Source organism: Rhinolophus ferrumequinum (genome assembly GCF_004115265.2).
Source record: "Rhinolophus ferrumequinum isolate MPI-CBG mRhiFer1 chromosome 15 unlocalized genomic scaffold, mRhiFer1_v1.p scaffold_54_arrow_ctg1_1, whole genome shotgun sequence".
NCBI lineage: Eukaryota > Metazoa > Chordata > Mammalia > Chiroptera > Rhinolophidae > Rhinolophus > Rhinolophus ferrumequinum.
This window is the reverse complement of record NW_022680357.1, coordinates 4605326-4624722: the sequence shown is the minus strand read 5'-3', so window position 1 is coordinate 4624722 and position 19397 is coordinate 4605326. Positions and strand designations below refer to the sequence as shown.

At 51.5% G+C, this 19397-nt stretch overlaps 1 protein-coding gene across 8 annotated transcripts; it reads right to left on the bottom strand.

The window, feature by feature from the left end:
• Positions 1–1095: 1095 nt before the first annotated feature.
• Positions 1096–18978, bottom strand: ZNF205 (zinc finger protein 205). 8 transcript variants are annotated; one of them, XM_033102081.1, is made up of 8 exons: positions 18845–18978; positions 17555–17685; positions 8597–8738; positions 5903–6116; positions 5509–5600; positions 5005–5125; positions 3371–3466; positions 1112–3139 (listed from the first exon to the last, which is right to left on the bottom strand). In XM_033102081.1, exons 3-8 carry the CDS (start codon positions 8651–8653, stop codon positions 2091–2093), a joined length of 1629 nt encoding a protein of 542 aa, XP_032957972.1. In that variant the 5' UTR covers positions 8654–8738; positions 17555–17685; positions 18845–18978; the 3' UTR covers positions 1112–2090. The 8 variants fall into 8 exon arrangements, with proteins under 8 accessions (XP_032957975.1, XP_032957972.1, XP_032957970.1 ...); XM_033102079.1 differs by lacking the exons at positions 17555–17685; positions 18845–18978 and adding exons at positions 11678–11803; positions 12243–12406; XM_033102080.1 differs by lacking the exons at positions 17555–17685; positions 18845–18978 and adding an exon at positions 12498–12639.
• Between the last annotated feature and the right edge of the window lie 419 nt (positions 18979–19397).

Genomic DNA, 19397 nt, shown 5'->3' with positions numbered 1-19397 from the left:
TCTTAGTTGCTCCTGTCAGGTATTTCCCAAACTGCCAAAATGCTCTCACCAGGTCTGTCCCAGAATGGTGGCCTCTGCATAGATATCTAGGAAGTGCACCTAGGCCTATGGGGTTCTTGGAACCACATCCCTCAGCACTGCGCTATGGAAAGGGGAAACAGTTTCTCCTGGACACCATGGTCCCCGAGTTCCTCAGAGGCCAGACTGAAGTCTTTAAATGACTCCTTGGCTCACTTGACAGACCTCCGAGTGGTTCAAGTCCTGACATGCTAGACATGTAGCCCAAAGAAGCAAATGAATAGCCACTGTGCTAATAAGTACTTTGTGCTAAGCTTGTGCCAAGTGATGACAGCTCCCAGTGTCATTTTAACAAGTCTCTTTCCCACCTGTCTCCTTCATTAGAACACAAGCTCCTGGGAGCAGCCAAAGTGTTTTAGGTGCATCAGCCCCCTCTGCCCCTCACCCTGAGCCAAGCAGAGAAATCCCATTTCTGGCTGTGACCGAAGCCATGAAGACAAGCTGAAGGGAGGAAATTGCCTTCTTTCTTTCCTCTTCGATTAAGAGCCATCTAATTCAACCAGTCCTGCCAGCAACCTAACCCTAGACTCCCCAAGACCTCCCAGATACCTTCAAGTCCTGGCTGGGCTCCCACTTGTTAGCAGCTTCCTGGCATCCTGCTGATGACATGCCCCTTCTCCCCTCCATCTCCAGCTGAGTCCAGAGCCCCAGAAGGTCGTCTGCCTGCCTACTCTTTTAGACAGCGCTGCCTCATAATAGCATGCCCTAATTAGACAGTCAATAGCTGTTGGGGTGTATGGAAATGTGTATTCTTTACATGGTGAAATCCCTGGCTTTGAACTCCAACTTCTAGCTCTCTCGTTGTATGACTGGGCAGGTTATTTGACTTTACCCTCAGCTTCATCTTCCTTATCTATAACACTAGGATAAAACCCACTGCTTAGCATTGTGGAGAGGAGAGGTGACATATATATGGCTCTTGGACCCATGCCTGGGAGGGCAGCTGTTATTACTGTTGTCCGTCCACTATCTTGTTCAAGCCACTTCGTCCCTTAGGAGCTGGGAGGCAACCAGGGCTGCAGCCACCCTGCTGGCCCTGTGATCCCCAGAGACAGGTGGGATCTCAAAGGCCTCTCTGATGCAGATGTCCTCAAGGTCAGAACTGCACGTTATCTTGGGAGCTGAGCTGCAAATCTTCTATAATAAGCAGGCTGAGCCCACCCCTCCCAGGAAAAATAGTAGAGAAGGGGAAATAGAAACTAGAGGTCAAAAACCAGAAGGCCAGGAGTAAAACAGCCAGGCAGGGGTGGGTAGGGCAAATCATAAAGGGCATGTGCAAAGAGACGAGTTAGCAGAAGGAGCTGGCCGCAGCCTCAGAAGGGATCAGGAGAGATACTGGTCCCTGGTAAGCGAGGAATCCTCATTGGATTACAGCCAGACCCCAGTGGAAGCAGATGGAAAATGTCCAATCACAAAACTTGGCCCCGTTCCTGAGAAGGAGACAGGACAGGCAGGAGGCAATGAGCATGAGTTCCCAAGCTGGATCTGTCCCACTCCTGGCTCCTAACGAGTCAAGAGAGGGTCCAGGACTCAGTGAGCAATGCCCCTGGGACAAGAGTGATGACAGCAGCAGACCATCTGCCAGGGGGTCCACAATTCCATTAGTGGCTGGTTAAATTCAGGTCCTGAAATCTGTGTTAAGAAGTCTTTGCCTGGAGACTTATGGTCCCAATCATCTGGATTGGGCCCCAAGCCAGGTCAAAGCTGAGGAAGAGGGGGCCCAAGCCCTGAGAGTAATGACTCAGGGATGCCTGAGGACACATAGTTGACCCAAGAGCCTCCCAGTCTGGGGTCAGTCACCAAGGCCCCCCAAGACAGAGCAATAGGCCGAGGCTAGATTCCAAGGCCTTTAATTTGCAGCGAGTGTACCTGCCCCTCATCCTAGCTCCTCCCTTGTTGCCATGCCCCACCCCCATGCCAGCACCTCCCCTACTCCCTTCCCTTGCCCCCCCTTACAGGCGCTGCAACTGCCCTGCTCCTCCCCCGGGGCCTGCCCCCACGCTCCTAGCCTCCTAGGTGGGTGCAGGGGGGGGTGACGCCAGAGCCCCCGCTGCCCCCAGCATCAGCATGGCCAAGGCCTTGGGCCCCGTGGTATGGATCTTCTCGTGCCGGTGCAGGTTGGAGCGCCGGCTGAAGCTCTTGCCGCAGAGGGGGCAGGAGTAGGGCCGGACGCCGCGATGGGTGCGCTGGTGGGCTGTGAGGTGCGAGCTGTGGCTGAAGCTCTTGCCGCAGTCAAGGCAGTGGTAAGGCTTCTCGCCGGTGTGAGTGCGGTTGTGCGCAATGAGGTTGGAGCGCTGGCTGAAGCACTTGCCGCACTCGGGGCACGGGTAGGGCTTGACCCCGGTATGGGTGCGCTGGTGGGTGACCAGGGCCGAGCTCTGAGTGAAGCACTTGCTGCAGATGGGACACTTGTGGGGCTTGGCGCCTGTGTGTGTGCCCTGGTGGGTGACCAGGTCCGAGCGACGGGTGAAGCGCTTGGCACAGCGGTCGCACACATAGGGCTTCTCACCCGTGTGGATGCGCTGGTGCTGGATCAGCGTCGAGTGGTGGCTGAAGCTCTTCCAGCAGGAGGGGCAGGTGTAGGGCTTCTCACCCGTGTGAATGATCTGGTGCTGGATGAGGTGCGAACTGCGGCCAAAGCGCTTGCCGCAGTCCGTGCAGGCATAGGGCTTCTCCCCCGTGTGCGTGCGCCGGTGCGTCACCAGGTGGGAGTGCCAGCTGAACCCCTTGCCGCACTGCTCACACTTGTAGGTCTTCTTGCTGGCGTCACCATCGCCATCAGGGGCCAGGCCCTCCTCGCTGCTCTCTGGGACACCGGTCTCCTCCTCGCTGGGTTTCTCTGGGAGGCCGTTGTCAGGAGGGGCTGTTTGCAGCTGTCTCTCCTCCAGGAGACCTGGCTGCCCATCATCATTGGCTGGCCCCGCGCTCTGGCCGCTGGCTGCTTGCCGCCCACACTGCAGTACATCCCCCTGGGCTCTCCCTGCCCTGGTCCTGAAGGACTTCACATCCCCAGGGGGTGCTGGGGATGGCGGCGTCTCCTCCTTCCCCACCTCCAACGCTCCTGGAGAAAGAATTTTCCAGACAGAAAGAGGCTTTTATGAGGAACCCAGGGGAATTCTGGAGAGAGAGGCAAGGACAAGCACCTGAGGGGAACGCTGCAAGTGAGAACCACCCTCTGCAGGTGCCCAGGAAGGGCCATGTGTCTGCACCCCACATGAAACAGAGCCTGCACTGAAAGGTGCATCTGGGAGTGACGTGACGACCCCACTGCTCCCATCACCTCTGCACGCACCTCTCTTCTCCTCATCTCCCGTCTGCTGGCACGAGCTTGAGGCCTCGCCCTTGCTCTGCACTTGGGAGGCCCAGAAAGTTCTGCTGAAGGGAAACCCTGCTCAAAAAGAGATGCTGTGCTCAGTCATGGACCTTCTGGGCTGCCCAGCAGGAGACACTACCCCCTTGAGAAGTAACAATGCAAAAGGGGAGTAGATGCAGCTCTGGAAACACTGGGTAAAACCATGTGAGCCCAAACACTGCTTGGGGTCAGGTGTCCACCCTCTCTAGAAAGCATGTTCCAGGGTCACCAACAGACACACTCTTTTCAGGGTTGAGTCGAGACTCTGTCTTGTTTCTCTGAATGAGCATTAGAAGTAAAGGGAGAGGGACTGGGCCAGGTCAGCTGCTGGCAACCCCCTTTCTCACACAGCCCCAGCAGTGGGCTCAGCAATGACGGAAACCAAACACAGTCTCCCACTCCTGTACCTGCCCAGGATCACGGGCAAAAAGGGCTCCTGGGGGAGGGCCAGGGGCAACAAGAGGCCAAATGGGAGGGCCTGAGACAAGAGGGCCAGGGACACTGACCACCCAGAAGTCAGGGCCCAAAGGTCCATTTGCTAAGTCGCCAGGTGAGGGCCCAGGAATTCTGGTCAAGTCAGTGAAATCAGGTGGCCTGACCTCCATGCCCTGATCTAAGCCCCACGGAGGAAGGGAATGTGTTGGACCCACTAGGTGGTTTAGGGCACCTGTGAAGCCTGCCACGGGACTGCAGATGGGTGCTAGGCTCCTTCTGATCTCCCAGGACTTGCCCAGGGCCCTGAGAGTGTCAATAACAGGTGGTAAGCAAACCTGAGATAATTAAAGGAGCGAGCAGGGTAGCTGGAATCCTGGGGTCTGCCTGGGACAGCGGGGGTCTCAGCCCACCTTTGAAGTCAAGAGGTGGCATTACCAAGCCCCCAGCTCCAACTGGACTAGTAGGTGTGCAACAGACATGTGTTGACAGAATGAATCATTGAACACTGAGTTTTCCAATAGATCTCATAAAAATCTGCCAAGAAAACTAGAGTCTGAAAGTGAGGAATCAAACCCTGGGACTTAACTACTTAATATGGGAAAAACCGATGGAGCCAAGTCCCCTCTGAGAAGAGGACACGCCCTTCAGGGCAGATGTGACCACTCAGAGTCTATGGGTCTAGAAAGATTAGCTGACACCACGTTCCCCCCACCATGGGCATGCAGCCCTGACCCCAGAGCTAAGCTTTTTGGTCAGACACTTCTAAAGCTGGGCTTCGAGGATAAGGAGGGTGAAACCACAAGAATAAGCACCACAGATGAATCAGAGAGAAGCAGAAACTCGAGGTCAGCACTGTCTAGTACAGTGTGGCTATTTCAGTTCAAATCTGAGCTGATTAAAATGAAATAAAACTAAATACTCAGTTGCCCTAGCCACAGCTGAAGTGCTCAACGGCCCCCTCTGGCTCATGGCTACCACCTGAGCCCAGATACAGGGCATGCCATCACCAGGAAGGTTCTATAGAACGGCGCGGTCTACGTGAACAATGACTGGGGTTTTAAGCCCTGGAAAGCGGGGAGGTGACAGTGCGACGGGCCCCACCTCTGACATCCAGGGCCGTGGGAAGCATCAGCCCTTACCCAAGGCCAGCCTGTTCCGCTTCTGCAGGACATCCCGGTAGAAGCTCTGCTGTGTGTGATCCAACCGCCCCCACTCCTCCCGGGAGAGGTACAGAGCCACGTCCTCAAAGGTCACTGGCATCTGAAACAACATGAAACGCCCACTCTGCAGGCCATGCCAGGACACAGTGGAGTGGCCCCATGGTGCCAAGATGAAGTTGAGACCCCAGACTCCCATCCTGGTGCCCTGAGTGAAGCCTGCCCTCGGGACTGATGGTGAAGCAGGAGCCACCCAAGGATGGCGTGTTTAAGGCAAGAAAAAGGCAGTTATGTACAGCAGAAGACAGGAGACAAAAAGACAGGCCTTCTTTTCTGACAGCACAGCTAAAGCTCTGGATCTCCAACACATTCCTCTCCAGCCCCCACCCTCAAGTCCAGTGCTCAGATCTGGAGGACGATTCAGTCAGAGACACTGTCCCTCCACATCTTTCTATGTCCCCTCCAGCCTTGGACAGGGACACTCACCTGGGACCAGGCAGTGAGGAGCGCCGCGGCCATCTGCTGGTCTCTGGTCCTCCCCTCAGGGGAAAGCACAGGGACCTGGGGGGAGGGGAGGGCTGAGAGAGGAGAGAGGTCCTCAGGGCGGCCACCTCATCCTGCTGGGCCCTGCTGCTCCCCCTGAATGGGCTCATGCCTGGCACACCAATGGCTGCCTCAAACCCCACCCCGACCCCACCCGACAGGAGGGTCAGAAGGCTCTGAGGCTGCGAGGCGCGGCCTCCAAAAGGCAGGTGGGCAGACATCTGGGCATCTCCCCTAACCATGGCAGGGGCCGCTTCCCCTCCTGGGCTGTAGGCCGCCACCTCTCCCCACGACTGCCACTCAGGAAAGTGCCCCCTCTCCACATCCCTCTCCTCACCTCCACCAGGCAGGAGGAGAGCTTTCTCCTTGGAGCCCTGGCTCAGGGGCACCCAGCCCTGAGCAACTTGAGCCCTGTCCTCCTGCGATGCCCCCTCGGGGTGTGGCTCTTGAGGCTCTGTCTTGATGTGGGGTGACTCCTGGGTGGCTCCCAAAGGCACCGTCTCCTTTGACTGAGCAAGTATTTCTTGACAAGGATGCCCATGACCTGGAACCTAGGAATGGCAACCCCCATCAGCACTGGGATAGAGAGTGGGAAACGGCCAAGCTCCATGCCCTCCACGCCTGGGGGTCCCTGCAGGAGAAGACACCTAGGCTGGCCAAACGCACAACCAGGTGAAAGACAGCTTAAAGGACTGGCCTTGCTTCCTTCTCCAGTCGCCGGGGACCATGCATCTCCTGCTCACCCCTGAAAGGGAAGGCAGGCAGCTCATTAGGGCCCTGCCAGGTGCAGGCTGGCCAAGTGCCCAAAGGGCAGCTGCCTCGTCTTAATTCAAGCACTGTGGACTGTTATTTTTAACATATGAGGAAACAAAGTACAGTGGGTTGAACTATGTCCCCCCAAAATTCATGTCTGCTGGGAACCTCAGAATGTGACCTTATTTAGAAAAAAAGATCTTTGCAGATGTAATTAGTTAAGGATCTTGAGATGAACTTTATCCTGGATTTAGGTTGGGCCCTAAATCCCATGACTGGTGTCCTTATAAAAAGAGGAGAGGACACAGAAACATGGAGGGAAAAGCCATGTGAAGATGGAAGCAGAGATTAGAGTGATGCTCTCTTAAGCCAAAGGACACCTGGAACCCCAAGAAGCTGGAAGAGGCAGGAAGGATCCTCCTCTAGAGCTGTGGGAGGGAGCCCTGTTGACATCTTGATTTTGGGTTTCTGGCCTCCAGAACTGTGAGAGAATAAATTCTGGTTATTTTAAGCCACCCAGTTTGTGGTCCTTTGTTATGGCGACCCCAGGACACTAATACACCCAGGCTCAGAGATCAGACAGTGGCCCAAGATCACGGAGCTCATGAGTGACTCAGCCAGGATTTGAACTCAAGTGTATCGACTCCCAAGTCACCCCCAGGGCCACCATGTCTTAAAGGTGACAGGGCAGCATCATGTGTCCTTGGGTAGTTTCCGGCCTGCCTCACTTTGGTTGGAGCTGTTGGAGTGTTTTGGTTTGAAGAAAAAAGCCCAAGGTTGTCACTAAGTGTGCTGAGGCCTGGTGCCCGCCTTGGTCTGACAGAACTCCCTCTGGCTCAGCCCCTCAGCACTGTCCCCTTAACAGTGGGACTTCAGAGTCCTCCCAACTCGTCCCCTCATTGTCACACCAGGCTCAGACCCAGACCTCTGGGAGGGTGAGGAGCAGCTTTTATTCAGGTGACTGGGGCTCAAATCCAGAGCCATTCCTCACTAGCTGTTCAACACTGAGCAGGCACCATCTCCCCACAAACCTCAAATGCCTCGGGAAAGTCACTTCCCTTACACCGGGAGGCCCTTGGTGAAGCCTCATTGTATCCACAGCACGGGGACTGGCCAGCCTTCTGCTGGAAACGCATGCCTGTCCCTCCCCGACGCCCTCCCACCTCTGTCTGTGTTAGGGACTTGAAGAGGAACACCCCAGGCCAGGGGTCAGAGTGCCTGGAAGCCCCAAGGGCAAGGCAGCCTCGGAGACTCAGCTGCTCTGCCTTCTGCACAGATACTAACACATGAGAAAGTGCTGCCTGCTCTGGAAAGTTCTGGATAAACATAGAACCGGGCCTGTAATTATTATTATTATTCTACTGTGTGAGCTGGCAGACCTAACATCGGCAGAGAATGTCTTGGACGAGTGAGGCCCGTCGGTGTGACAGAGGCACTGTGGAAGGGAAACCAAACAGTGGTTAACAATTATTTGTGCTTCTCTGGGTAGGAAAACCATAGAACTAATACTATGCTTATATTTATACTTATACCCACTGGAATTACTAGGTGAGGGGATACAGTTCTCTCTGACCTAGATTCCAGTGCCTGGGGTTTTTCTTGTTTTATGTGTTACAATAATGATCTCCTGTGGGCTGATGAACTGCTTACAGAGGACTCTTGTGCCCATTATCTCCGAGCTCCCAACCACCTGGCTGAGACAGATGGGAATATCAGGCACATGGTCAACATTTTATAAATCCCAAACCTGGTTCCCAGAGGCCAGGGGACTTGCACAAGGTCACACACCTGGCTGAGGCTAACTCATATTCCTTTGATTCCAAGCCTGGTGAGTCTGGTCTCCCCAGAGGTTGTGTACACACATGCAAGCACACACGCACAGGTACAGAAAGGCCTGTGTGCTCAGACCTAGAGAGAAGAGATGAGGTCCCAGGCCAAGGGCAGTGGAGGACACACTGAAGTTTCCCTGTGTGCTCTGGATGCTATTCAGAGAGCCAGCCTCACCAGTAGGACCCGCACGTGGCCTCCCTGTTACCTTATGTAGCCTTTGGTCTGCTGACTACAGCATTCATCAGGCTAAGCAACCGAGTTCTGCAGAAGTTGATTCCCAGATGGAAGATATTTCCCATCATACCACTTTCTCTTCACTACCCCCCTTCCACCAGCCCTGCTCTTCCAGTGACTCCAACTCTTTCAATGGTCCAGACTGCCTGCCATGAAAATCTTGTCCTGTTCCAGTTCCGTCCAGGGCATGCCTCCCCTGGCATCCCGTCCATACCTCTCGGGCTCTCTCCTTGTCCTGGGCAGCCTGGATGCCTCCACCGTCTGCAGACATTTTCTGTCTCAGAGCTAGAAAGCACAACTGAGTCGTTTCTCCTCCCTCTTATTGTCAAAGTCCCCTCCAGCTTCTGGCCAGGAACCTGGAAGAGCAAAAGGAAATCAGCCAGTGTCTCCTGGACACCTCTGAAGTACCCCCTAAAATCCCCATGCAGGACCAGACCCATCCCTGTTCCCAATCAGAAACAAAGCCTCCCTGATGCCACCCAATGGCCTCCCTCTCTGTTCTTTGGTCCCTCACTTCGACAGAACGCTGTTTTGTATTGTCCCCTTTGTCACTGAAACAAGAGCCCTGCATCTCAGAGCAACCAACTCAGGGAAAGCTAGGGCTGACTAGGAATTGGTATCTCCTGTCATCAGGAGCCAAAAGGTCTGCAGAGATCCTACGAAACAGGTGCTGGTGTGGGGCCCCGCCCCCCACAGCTAGCTCAGCTGAGGAATCCAGCTGTCTCCTGGGCCAGGACACACAGACTCGTACACCCTGTGCTCAGCCTCGGCCCTGCCTGGGATCCAGAAAGTGAGCTGCCTGCTCTCAGTAGCCCACCCTGCGGCTGCAACCACCCGCCTGGGCCCAGGAGTCCATCCTGCTCACATTCCCGGAGGATGTCCTTCCCCTTACCCAACCTGGGTCCAGGCCCCCTTCTCTCCAAGTCTTCCACCTTTGACCCCTTTTCCTCCTGCCAGCTGGCCGCACTGCGAGGGTCTTGGGATCCAGGCGCCCTCCCCAGCCCCCGCCCCCCCACTCACTGAGGTGCAGATGGAGGGGGAACCTTGGGAGGCGGGGGCCCCTACCCTAGGAAGGGAGTCTCCCCAGCCTGCACCAGGAATGGGAAGCTGAGTGGAGACCGGGATTAGGGACAACAGGAAGTCCCTCCCAGATCCTGTTCCCCGAGCAGCTGCAGTCCTACAGGGTTCCCGGCTTCGAGGGTTCCGGGTCTGGGGTCTGGAGCCAGGCTACACCTGCTCTTGGCCGGGAAGTGACTCCCAGATCCGTGTTGCCTGCTCACGATCACTTTACCGGACATGTACTTGTGATACAAGCCAAGCAGAGGCTCCAGAATGGGAAAATATATTTTGTGGGAGGATTTTGATATTCGACATTTCAAAAAGAGCATTGCAGCTGTCCTCACAAGAAAGGCACTTTGCTGGGTGGAGGAGCATGATGGTCCTTTTCAGCATCCTTCAGGGCTTCTGGTCTATGGTGTCTATGTGGAGCTGTCCCTGGATTTAAGGCCCCTAGGCTGGTCATCAGGTCCTCTGGGTTCCTTTCAAGACTGGGACAGAGTTCTCTCTTCATAAGAGTGAACTTAGGAAACAGAGAGACCTGGGATCTCCCCTCTACCCCCATCCCTGATGCCCTATACCTTGGAAGGATGTGGGATCAATCTGATTTTTCTAGATCCTCCCTAACCCCAGCTCCCTCTCACGGCTGGGGACAGAAGGGGTAAAGGAGTCTGACTCAACTATCCTTGGGGTCCCAGACCCTGAGACACCCCCAGTGGCTTCATAGTCCACCTCTCAGTCGGGAAAGGGGTGGGGTCAGCCCTGGAGACAGATTCCAGGAAGGTTCCTCCAGGAAACGCTCCCATGCCCAACACCTTCAGCCCATCAGAGTCCTACGAGACGCATCCACTTCACCCAGTAAGACAGGCATGACTGGCCCCTGTACCAGCCCATGGGCATGCTATGAAGGCTCACAAGGGTTTAATTTTTTAAAAAAACTTAGTTTCCAATATTCACAAATTAGGAGAAGTCTCATAAAATTGATCTTCTTGAAAAATCAGAACATTTGGCAACCCTGGACCCGTATTCCCCACATTCCAGTCCTGCTCTCAGATTGTCACATTTGGTTCCCACTTGGCCCCCCAGGCATTTCAAGTTTGCAGCTCTCCTTTTGAAGTCAAAATGTTTTAGGAGTATTAGGACTAAGATCCATTCTACTGTCACTTTGATGAAACAAAAATTAGCCCTGGAGTTTGTCTCTCATCTGTATTTCCAGGCATTTTAATTCTCAAGGTAAAGAGGGATGTACAAAGGTATAGCGAGAGTCAATATTGTTTTCAAGCCAGAGAGAGCTACAAACTGAGAAAAAGCCATAAGGAGACCTGGAAAGATGAACTGCTAAGTCTGTGAGCATTTCTCCATCAAGGAGGAGCATAGCCAGTGTTCAGAGTACTAACGAAATTCACTCCTGAAGTGGACCATTTCAGCCCACAGCAATCCCAGAAAGAGGGGTGTGACCTGATTCCTGGGCAAAAGTTTCTTTACCAAACAAAAAGGACATTTACGGGATACTGGGAAAGCCCAGAGGTTGGAATCCCATCAGGGGATCACCTGAACTAGACCAAATGAAGTCTCAACATTTAACTGTTAACAAAATATTTATTGAGCACCTGCTATATGACAGACATTAACTCCTTCTAGAAAATGAGAGGAAGCCTCCTTCCAGGGCTGGCTCTAGGACAAGCAGGTCTAGGAGGAAGGGCTTTCACATTTGCAGTGTGGGAATTTCAGTCCCTGAAAGAGTTCAGAAAGGCACCTAGACAAGGTGAGTCAGTAAGGCAGAGATGAAAACCTAAATGCATCCGGCCACCAGGCAGTACAACAAATGACCGGTATCTTGGGTGTAAGACCAGAGTGGGGAGGAACTTCAGAGGCCACAAGAAATCATATTTTGTTTAAAGGGGGCAGTTGGGAGCCCAGTATTGCCAAAGCTTGAGGATTATTCAAGAAAAACCAAAAACGTGAAATATCCTGACTTTTAAATGTTGATGATTAAAATTTAAAAATGTAAGAACTTGGGGTGGCCGATTAGCTCAGTTGGTTAGAGCGTGGTGCTAATAACACCAAAGTTGCCAGTTCAATCCCCATATGGCCCACTGTGAGCTTCGCCCTCCTTAAATTAATTAATTAATTAATTAAATAAAAAAGGCTTTATAAAAAAATTATGTAAGAACTCCATACCACTACAACAGAAAACACCTGCTATCTAGCTCACAAACCACCAATTTAATGTACTCACCTCAGGAGCCTGTCACAAACACAAATATCAAGGATGAAGGCACTTATTGGAGGTTCAGGCACGGAAAACACAAATGCCAACTCTGGTATAAGGCGGCTTAACTGAGCGTGAGCAAGAAGACACCACCTTTAGGAAATAAATCATTATCTACCCTCAGAGATTAGCCTGAGAGCTAACTCAGGTCTTAAAGAGGACCTTACAAAACAACACCCAGAATAATAAAAACTCGAGCAAAGAATCATCTGACGTAAAAACAACCACCACCACCTTGTACTAATTAAGGCGGTTAACCCAGGTTGGAGACAGGGCAATGCTGAGATCTAGCTTTAGGAAGGAGAGATCACGGGGTATAAAGGAATGTGGGAGGCCAAGAAAGACAGGAATAATCGAGTAAACAGCAGAGCAAATGTTGACCATCGGAAAAGAAGAAAAGAAAACCAGTATAAGTGTTAGATAGGTGGGGGCCCCAGGAATAAACGTTTTTTAAAGAAGAAAACTAACTAAGAACCCCCAGGGCCGCTGGAGACCAGGTCGTGGGATCTCACGCGGCCGGCGGCCCGCTCACCCCCGGAGTCGCGGAGACGACCTCGCGGCCCGGTCCCCTAATACGAGGCAGCCGCAGGGCACGCGTTCGGAGCCGCAGGTAGCCCCGGAACCCCGCGCGCACCAGTCGGCGCCGCCCAGCTCCGCAGCCCACGAACACAGACGCCGGGAGCACGTCGTCCAGGCAACGATACTACTTCGCCCAAGGGAGATGCCGGTGATTGGCTGACGCCTCTATGGACCCGCCCCACCCACGGCACCGCCCAGCCGCCCTCACCGGCGCGCTCCCGTCCGCGTCCCCGACGGTAGCCCCGCGGAATGGGGAGGGTCATCCTGGTGCCGCCTGACCAAGGCCGGTGTGCTCGCGTTTCCCGTCCGGCGGCTCCATTCCAACTTCCGGTTTTCCCTGCTCTCTCGCGGCGCCAGTCTGTGGGCTCCTGCCGCGGGAGCATCAGGGGAGGTCAGAACTGCGGGGCAGATACTCGCGAGACCTATAGTAGTCGTCCGCCGTAGGGAAACTGGCTGTCTGCGCGAGGGCAATCGACTGAGAGGGCCGGCGCCGGGCCTCCATGCTGGGGACCCGGAGGGCAAATTCCGGCCCAGCGCCCGGTCCAGCTTCCTGAGACAAGGGTCTCCCCCTACCGAAAATTTACCTGTTCTGAATTTTGTTTTAGTTCAAAAATGGGAGTATACCATATACTGCTGACTTGTCCACTCTGTGTGTGTGACACACATCTTAGAGATTGTTCAATATAAAAAACAAATTAAAAAAAAACATGCAGCGTGTCAGAGACACAGTCGGATAGTAGTTAATGTGGTGGAAAAAGATTTTATTCCGTAACAACTGACAGCAGAGGAAAGAGCTGAGCGCCATGCGATTTGACTGGGCATTTTAAAAGAATGAGGGACGGGAGAACCGGGCTCAGTAGAGTCGGAGAAGTGAAAAATCAAAGAGCTGGTCAGTATAGATGCGATTTATGAAAGTCAGGAGTCCATCCTCCCACAGAGCAGGAAGACAGACGCCCTGTGCTTCCTGAGGAGTACTTTTCAAAGGAATGACTCTCGGGTTCATGACATGCTTCTGGGTTGTAGGAGACACATATTCACAATTATAAGGCCTTTTTAGTAAATGATCTAAGAAAGGGAGGTCAGGGATCAATCATGTATTGGTTAAAACAAACACTAAATTCTCCTAGCAGCAGAGTTAAGCTTTCTCAGGCAGGCATTTAATGGCGGACTGGGGTCATCCTAGCCTTACGCTGCTAGAAGTCATGCCAGAGTTTGGTCAAGTCTCTTAGTGCAGGTTGGGACAGAGTGGTTGTGTGCGAGAATCCTGCAGTTCTCAAGTGGTGCCTTGCTGGTATATTTTTTTAACTATGCATATTCCATTGTATGGCTATATCACAGTTTCTTTAACCAGGTTCCTACTGATCACCCAATTCTTGATGCCCATATATTGCAGCAACTGGAACTATCCAGCAGCTATTATCCTGGAGCCTTTGTTTCTTCCCGATGGGAGAGCAAGACTAACATCTGATTTGGCAAACAGGGCAGGCAGAGACTCCCAACCCTAAGGCTGGCTCCTGTATCCTAGCCATGATGCTGGCCTGGCAGCCTGCCAATCACAGTTCCCTTTTCCTGCCCTGGGCAAGCTGCTCCATAGGCAGCAATACCAAAGAAGTGCTTCCTTCTTTGATTGTGAAGGCTGGCATTTTCAGCCTCAGTCAGGCATGCCTCCAAACTTAATAGGGCAGACTGGATATGTTCCCCAAATACCCACATTCCACCTTCCTGAACACTGGGAGCTAAAAACAACTTACACTACAGGTACAGAAAGGACACTATTGAAACTTAGCTCAATAGTCCCTCTGGCTGGCCCTCTGGGGTGAAAATTAGAGTAAATTAAGTTACTTTCCCTTTAGATGTTGGTACATTTTTAGGAAACCAGGACACTGTCATATCCCAAAACAGCCCTCACTGCTGCTGCCACCAGCTCCCACTGTCTGATACCTAGCGTCCCCCATTCTCGGGTGGAGTTTCAGGCTACATTCATTCATGTAAGCCAAAGACACTGAAGCAGGTGGGGATGGGAGCACTCAGAAGGTATTCTGACTGGCTCAGAATCAGAGGGCCCCTATTGGAGGCCCCTCACGGGAGAAGATGGCAATAGCACCCAGGCACCAACCCTTGATGTCCTTTTCAGCGGATGTTTCCAGCCCTTCATCCTGCTGTAGTCTTTGTTCCCCTCCTGCCAGCCGTCAGACCTCCTCCTCTACTTGTGTCATGATCTTTCACAAGAATCTTTTATATTCTTTTTACTTCCTTGGGTGTGAAAAATGTAGATATTCCATTTGTTTTTACTTTATCTCATCCTTTAAAAAATTCTGTTCATGTGAATGCTTTATAATGTGAAAAAAACTAGCTAATGATAGAAATCAGGGCTCCTTGGAGAAATGGCTGATCCTAGGACTGGGGCAAGAAATGCACTAGATGAGTTTGCAGATGGTGGGAGGAGAACTGGTTTAAGTTCTTTCAACAAGTGTGTGGCAGAACTTTCTAAAGCTGAACATCCACATACCCTGTGACAGAGCAATTCACTCCTGGGTACAAGCCCAGCAGTAATTCACATATGTGGTCACCAGAGACATACAAGAACTACTTGATGTAGCCCCAAACTGAAAACCACCCACTGTCTAGCCACAATAGAATAAATAAATAACGCAATGGGGAATACCATTCAGGGAACAAGCAACCCATGGATGAGTCCCCTGCTGGGGAGTAAGGCCAGGAGAAGAGTTCCAATTGTGTGATTCATTTACTCGATGTTCAAAAACAAACCAACCAAATTAGCTTTGGATGAGTCAGGATAATGATGAAGGAGGAGGGGAAACGACCAGAAAGGGGCAGCAGAGTAGCCCCAGGAGTGTTGGTAAGTTCTGATTCTATAGGGATGCTGGCTAAAGGACTGTTTTCAGTTGGTAAAAATCCATGATGTTCTTCATTTTTGGTTTGTGTACATTTTTATGTGTTACATTTAAAATTTTACTTTTAAAATAACAAAGTGAATGAAGAGAAACCAGTTTGGCTATTGCTATGGTCCAGGCAAGAGATGATGGTAACCGAGACTTGAGTAATGGAGTGGAGATAGAGAAACAGGCAGATTTGAAAAATATTTAGGGTATCAGATGTAAGGAACTTGAGACTGATGAAATGTGAGATTGAGGTAAATCTAGGGGATGAAGGATAAATCCCAATTTCTGGCTGAGTGACTGAATGGATTATACCATGTTTACTGAAATAGAGAATACTGGAAAAGACAGGTTTGATGTGGAATATTAATTCAACCTACACGCAGTGAGGATTTACTATGTACTGGGCACTGGGGATACAGCAGTGAATGGCAACAAAGCCACTCTCATGTATTTAAGGGGCTGGGCAAGTTGGCTTTGAATGTGAAGACTTTCAGACATTTATGAGACAACCCAGTAGCAATGTCAAGTGGAAAAAGAGTTGAGAAACAAAATATAAATACAGGGGTATTGGCACTGAGAATGGTTACTGAGGCCACAGTGGCTATGAAACCACCATGAGAGGCATATTAGTTATCTCTTGCTACATAACAAAGGACCCCAAAACATTGCAGCTTAAAGTACTTATTATCTTAAAGTTTCCGCACCTACCAGGGCTTAGATGGGTGCCTCTAGCTCAAGGTCAAGAGTTATAGTCAAGGGGCCGGCCAGGTGGCTCAGGCGGTTAGAGCTCCATGCTCCTAACTCCGAAGGCTGCCGGTTCGATTCCCACATGGGCCAGTGGGCTCTCAACCACAAGGTTGCCGGTTGAACTCCAGTTCAACTCCCCCAAGGGATGGTGGGCTGTGCCCCCTGCAACTAGCAACGGCGACTGGACCTGGAGCTGAGCTGCGCCCTCCACAACTAAGACTGAAAGGACAACAACTTGACTTGGAAAACAGGCCTGGAAGTACACACTGTTCCCCAATAAAGTCCTGTTCCCCTTCCCCAATAAAATCTAAAAAAAATAATAAATATAAAAAATAAAAAAATAAAATAAAATAAAATAAAAAATAAAAAAATAAAAGAGAAACTTGGGAGCCACTTGGAGGTGGTGAGCTCCTTAAAAAAAAAAAAATGGTGAAATGTACTTTAAAAAAAAAGAGTTATAGTCAAGCTGGAGCTGTGGTCTCATCTTAAGGCTTGACTGAGGGGAGGGGGCTCCATGTTGTCTGGCCTTGGTCCCTCACCACATGGGCCTTTCCACAGACGTGGCTCCCTTGGGTGAGCAAGAAAGAGAGTGAAAAGGTTCACATGAGGGACCCCAATAAAAACCACAGTCTGTTTACAAACTAATCTCAGGAGTGACACTCCATCATTAAACAGACTGGATACTGTTTATTAGAAGCAATCACTAAATCCAGCCCACACTCAAGGGAAGTAGATTCCACAAGGGTGTGAATAACAAGAGGCAGCGATTACTGGAGGCTGGGAGGAAATGGAGTGAGAAGAGGCCCCCTAAGCCAGAGCCCTTGCAGGATACCAATAATTAATGATTAGGTAAAGAAAGAAAAGTTGGTGAAGAAGACTGAGAGGAGACACTGGAGAAGTAGAGGAAGAAAAAGAAGAAGAAGACTATGGGTCCCAGAAGCCAATAGAGTTCTAAGGAAGACGGAAGTTCAAATTCACTGAGGTCAAGCTGGGAACCAGTGAATCACAGAGACATGGTCTGTGGCTTATAATCCAATGGGGGAGACAGACGAAAGCCAAGTAAACAAAAAAGCAGCAAGTGAATTACAGACTGTGATAAGTGCTATGAAGGAAATGAGAGTGCACACAGAGAGAATGTTTTTTAAAGGTGGACAGAAGCACTCTTCTTAAGGAGACTGAAATTTAAGAATGAAAAGGAATTGGCAAACTGGGGATGGGGGTGAAAACATTAATTCCATGCCAGGCCAGTGAGGTGGGATCAGACTGGCATGTTCAGTAATTGAAAGGCAGTGGCTGGCACATGGCAGGCAAAGGAAAAGAGGGGGTTAGATGAGACCCATGGTAAGAGGGGGCCGTGGATGGGTCCCCAGGGTGAGCCATCTGGGTTTAGTTCTAAGTGAGACGGGAAGCCACAGAAGAGCTTAGAGCAGGAGAGTGAAAGGCCTCGATTAAATGATTTGCCAAAGTCACAGATAGAAGCAAATGGCAAAGCTGGGGCTGCAGCTCGGGCCTTCAGACCCCCTGCCAATGAGACAGACAAGGAGATGAGAAGCTTGAGGGACAGTGAATTTACAGACATTGAAGAAAGACTGGGACAGGCCAAGGCTCACCTCACGTTCTCTTCAAAATCCCCAGTGCTTCTGTGCCAGGACTGGCCCTCAAGTGAGGGGCCCTCGGTGAGGGGTCTGGCTGTGCCACAAACACCCTCCAATTATTCCTTCAAGATTGTGACCACTGGGGTTACATCTGCAGGAAAAGATTTAGGTTAGAGGCAGGCACTTAAGCCACTAGATTAACCAGAGGCTATTCAAGGGGTAATAGCGCTTTTAATAGTAATTCTTCCCAGAACTGTAGAAAGATTTCTCCCTTTTGTCCTGAATTATTCTAAATGGAGGAATACAGTGGAAACTGAAAATACAGGGAAATTAGTTTTTCTTTTGCCATCTCTGAAAAGATAAGAGGAAAGATGAAGAACCCATCAGTCAGTACTGTCTTTTGCTTACCTTGCTGATACTAGACTTAATTTTTTTTTCACATTTTAATAAATAAATGGTAAATTGGGTGTGCTTTTTTTTTTTCTTTTTTTGGGGGGTGCGGGGGCGATTTAGACAAGAATTACTTCCAAAAAAAATCTAAGGCAACAATACAATAGTTTAAGTCTGCATTTCCAAGATAATTTTAAGAGACATTAAAATATACCCCAAATAGGTAGATTAATATTAAAAGTCCTTTGGGAACATGTTTATCATTTACTAAATGGAAATAAGTAACAATCCAGCGACTTCAAAAGAATTTTCGTCTGCTTGTGGATAACACCCTGGGAGAGGGGAGTGTATTTTCAAAGATCAGGAAGAATTTGAATGTTCATTACGCACCCCGCCGCAGAGTAACTTTAGTTAGTAAGAGAAGTCAAAAGGAATCCCTGTTTCGGGAACCCGGTCGGGCCCAGATTGTAAGCCTCATGGGGGAAGCACTGGTCCGTTCCACTCGGCCCTTATCGCTAGGGATGGGGACATTGCCAAACATACGTTAGGGAAGCAAATATTTCCCGAATGAATGAATGGATGGTGTACGCACGCGGTGGGCCAGAAACAAGGTTATTAGGCAAAGCCCATACGCGGGTGGAGGTTTAGGGACCACCGAGACCAAAAGCGAGTAGTGCTTGTCTTGCCCCCTCCAGGCACCTGCCTTTCTGCCTGGATGCTATTCCTGGTAGTTGGGCCTAATAGGTCTCTGATTTTCTAACATATTTCCAGGAAAAGTGTGCGCCTGAGTCGGAGGCCCTGGAAATCCCTGTTAACAGCGAACCCTAAATCTTCCCGCTGCGCACCCAGCCACCTTCCCCAGGCTCTCACTCCGGAAGCTCCAGGCCAAAAGCCCGGAGACAACCGGATCGGATCCTTACCCCGACAGGCCATGTTCCTGCAGTGTCCCGGTCCAGCCCCCGCCCTCCGATGGGTCAGGTATATGGCCATGGCCATGGGGGCGCAGGTCAGTCCTGGGGGCAGGGGCAGGGGCAGTGGAAGCAGCACCCGGGGCCTGTGGGAGGGCCCAGGTCTGGGCGCGCTGACACCGCCCCTGCCCAGCCCCGCCCCAGCACTACCCAGGGGTGGGGTTTCTCGGCCCCGCAGGGCGGGGCCGCAGCGGACAGCGAAGCCGGCGGGAGGCACCTCGGCGGTGGAGCGCCTGGAGCGGGCCGCGCAGCAAACCTGGGAAGACGGTGGGCCAGGCCTGGCTGCTCCTAAACCGTTTCGTCTGTCCAGACACGTGCCAGGCACTGGGCTAGGTGCGGAGGATGCGGAGCAAAGAGAAACACCACTGTCCGCAGGGAGCTTGTAGTCCACTGAGACCCATACTAGACAATTAAATAAAGGAACAAGATAAGCCCGGGTGCTAAGTGCAGGAAGACAACGACTTGGCAGAGAAGCCAGAGCAAGGCAGGATCTGGCCCCGATGGG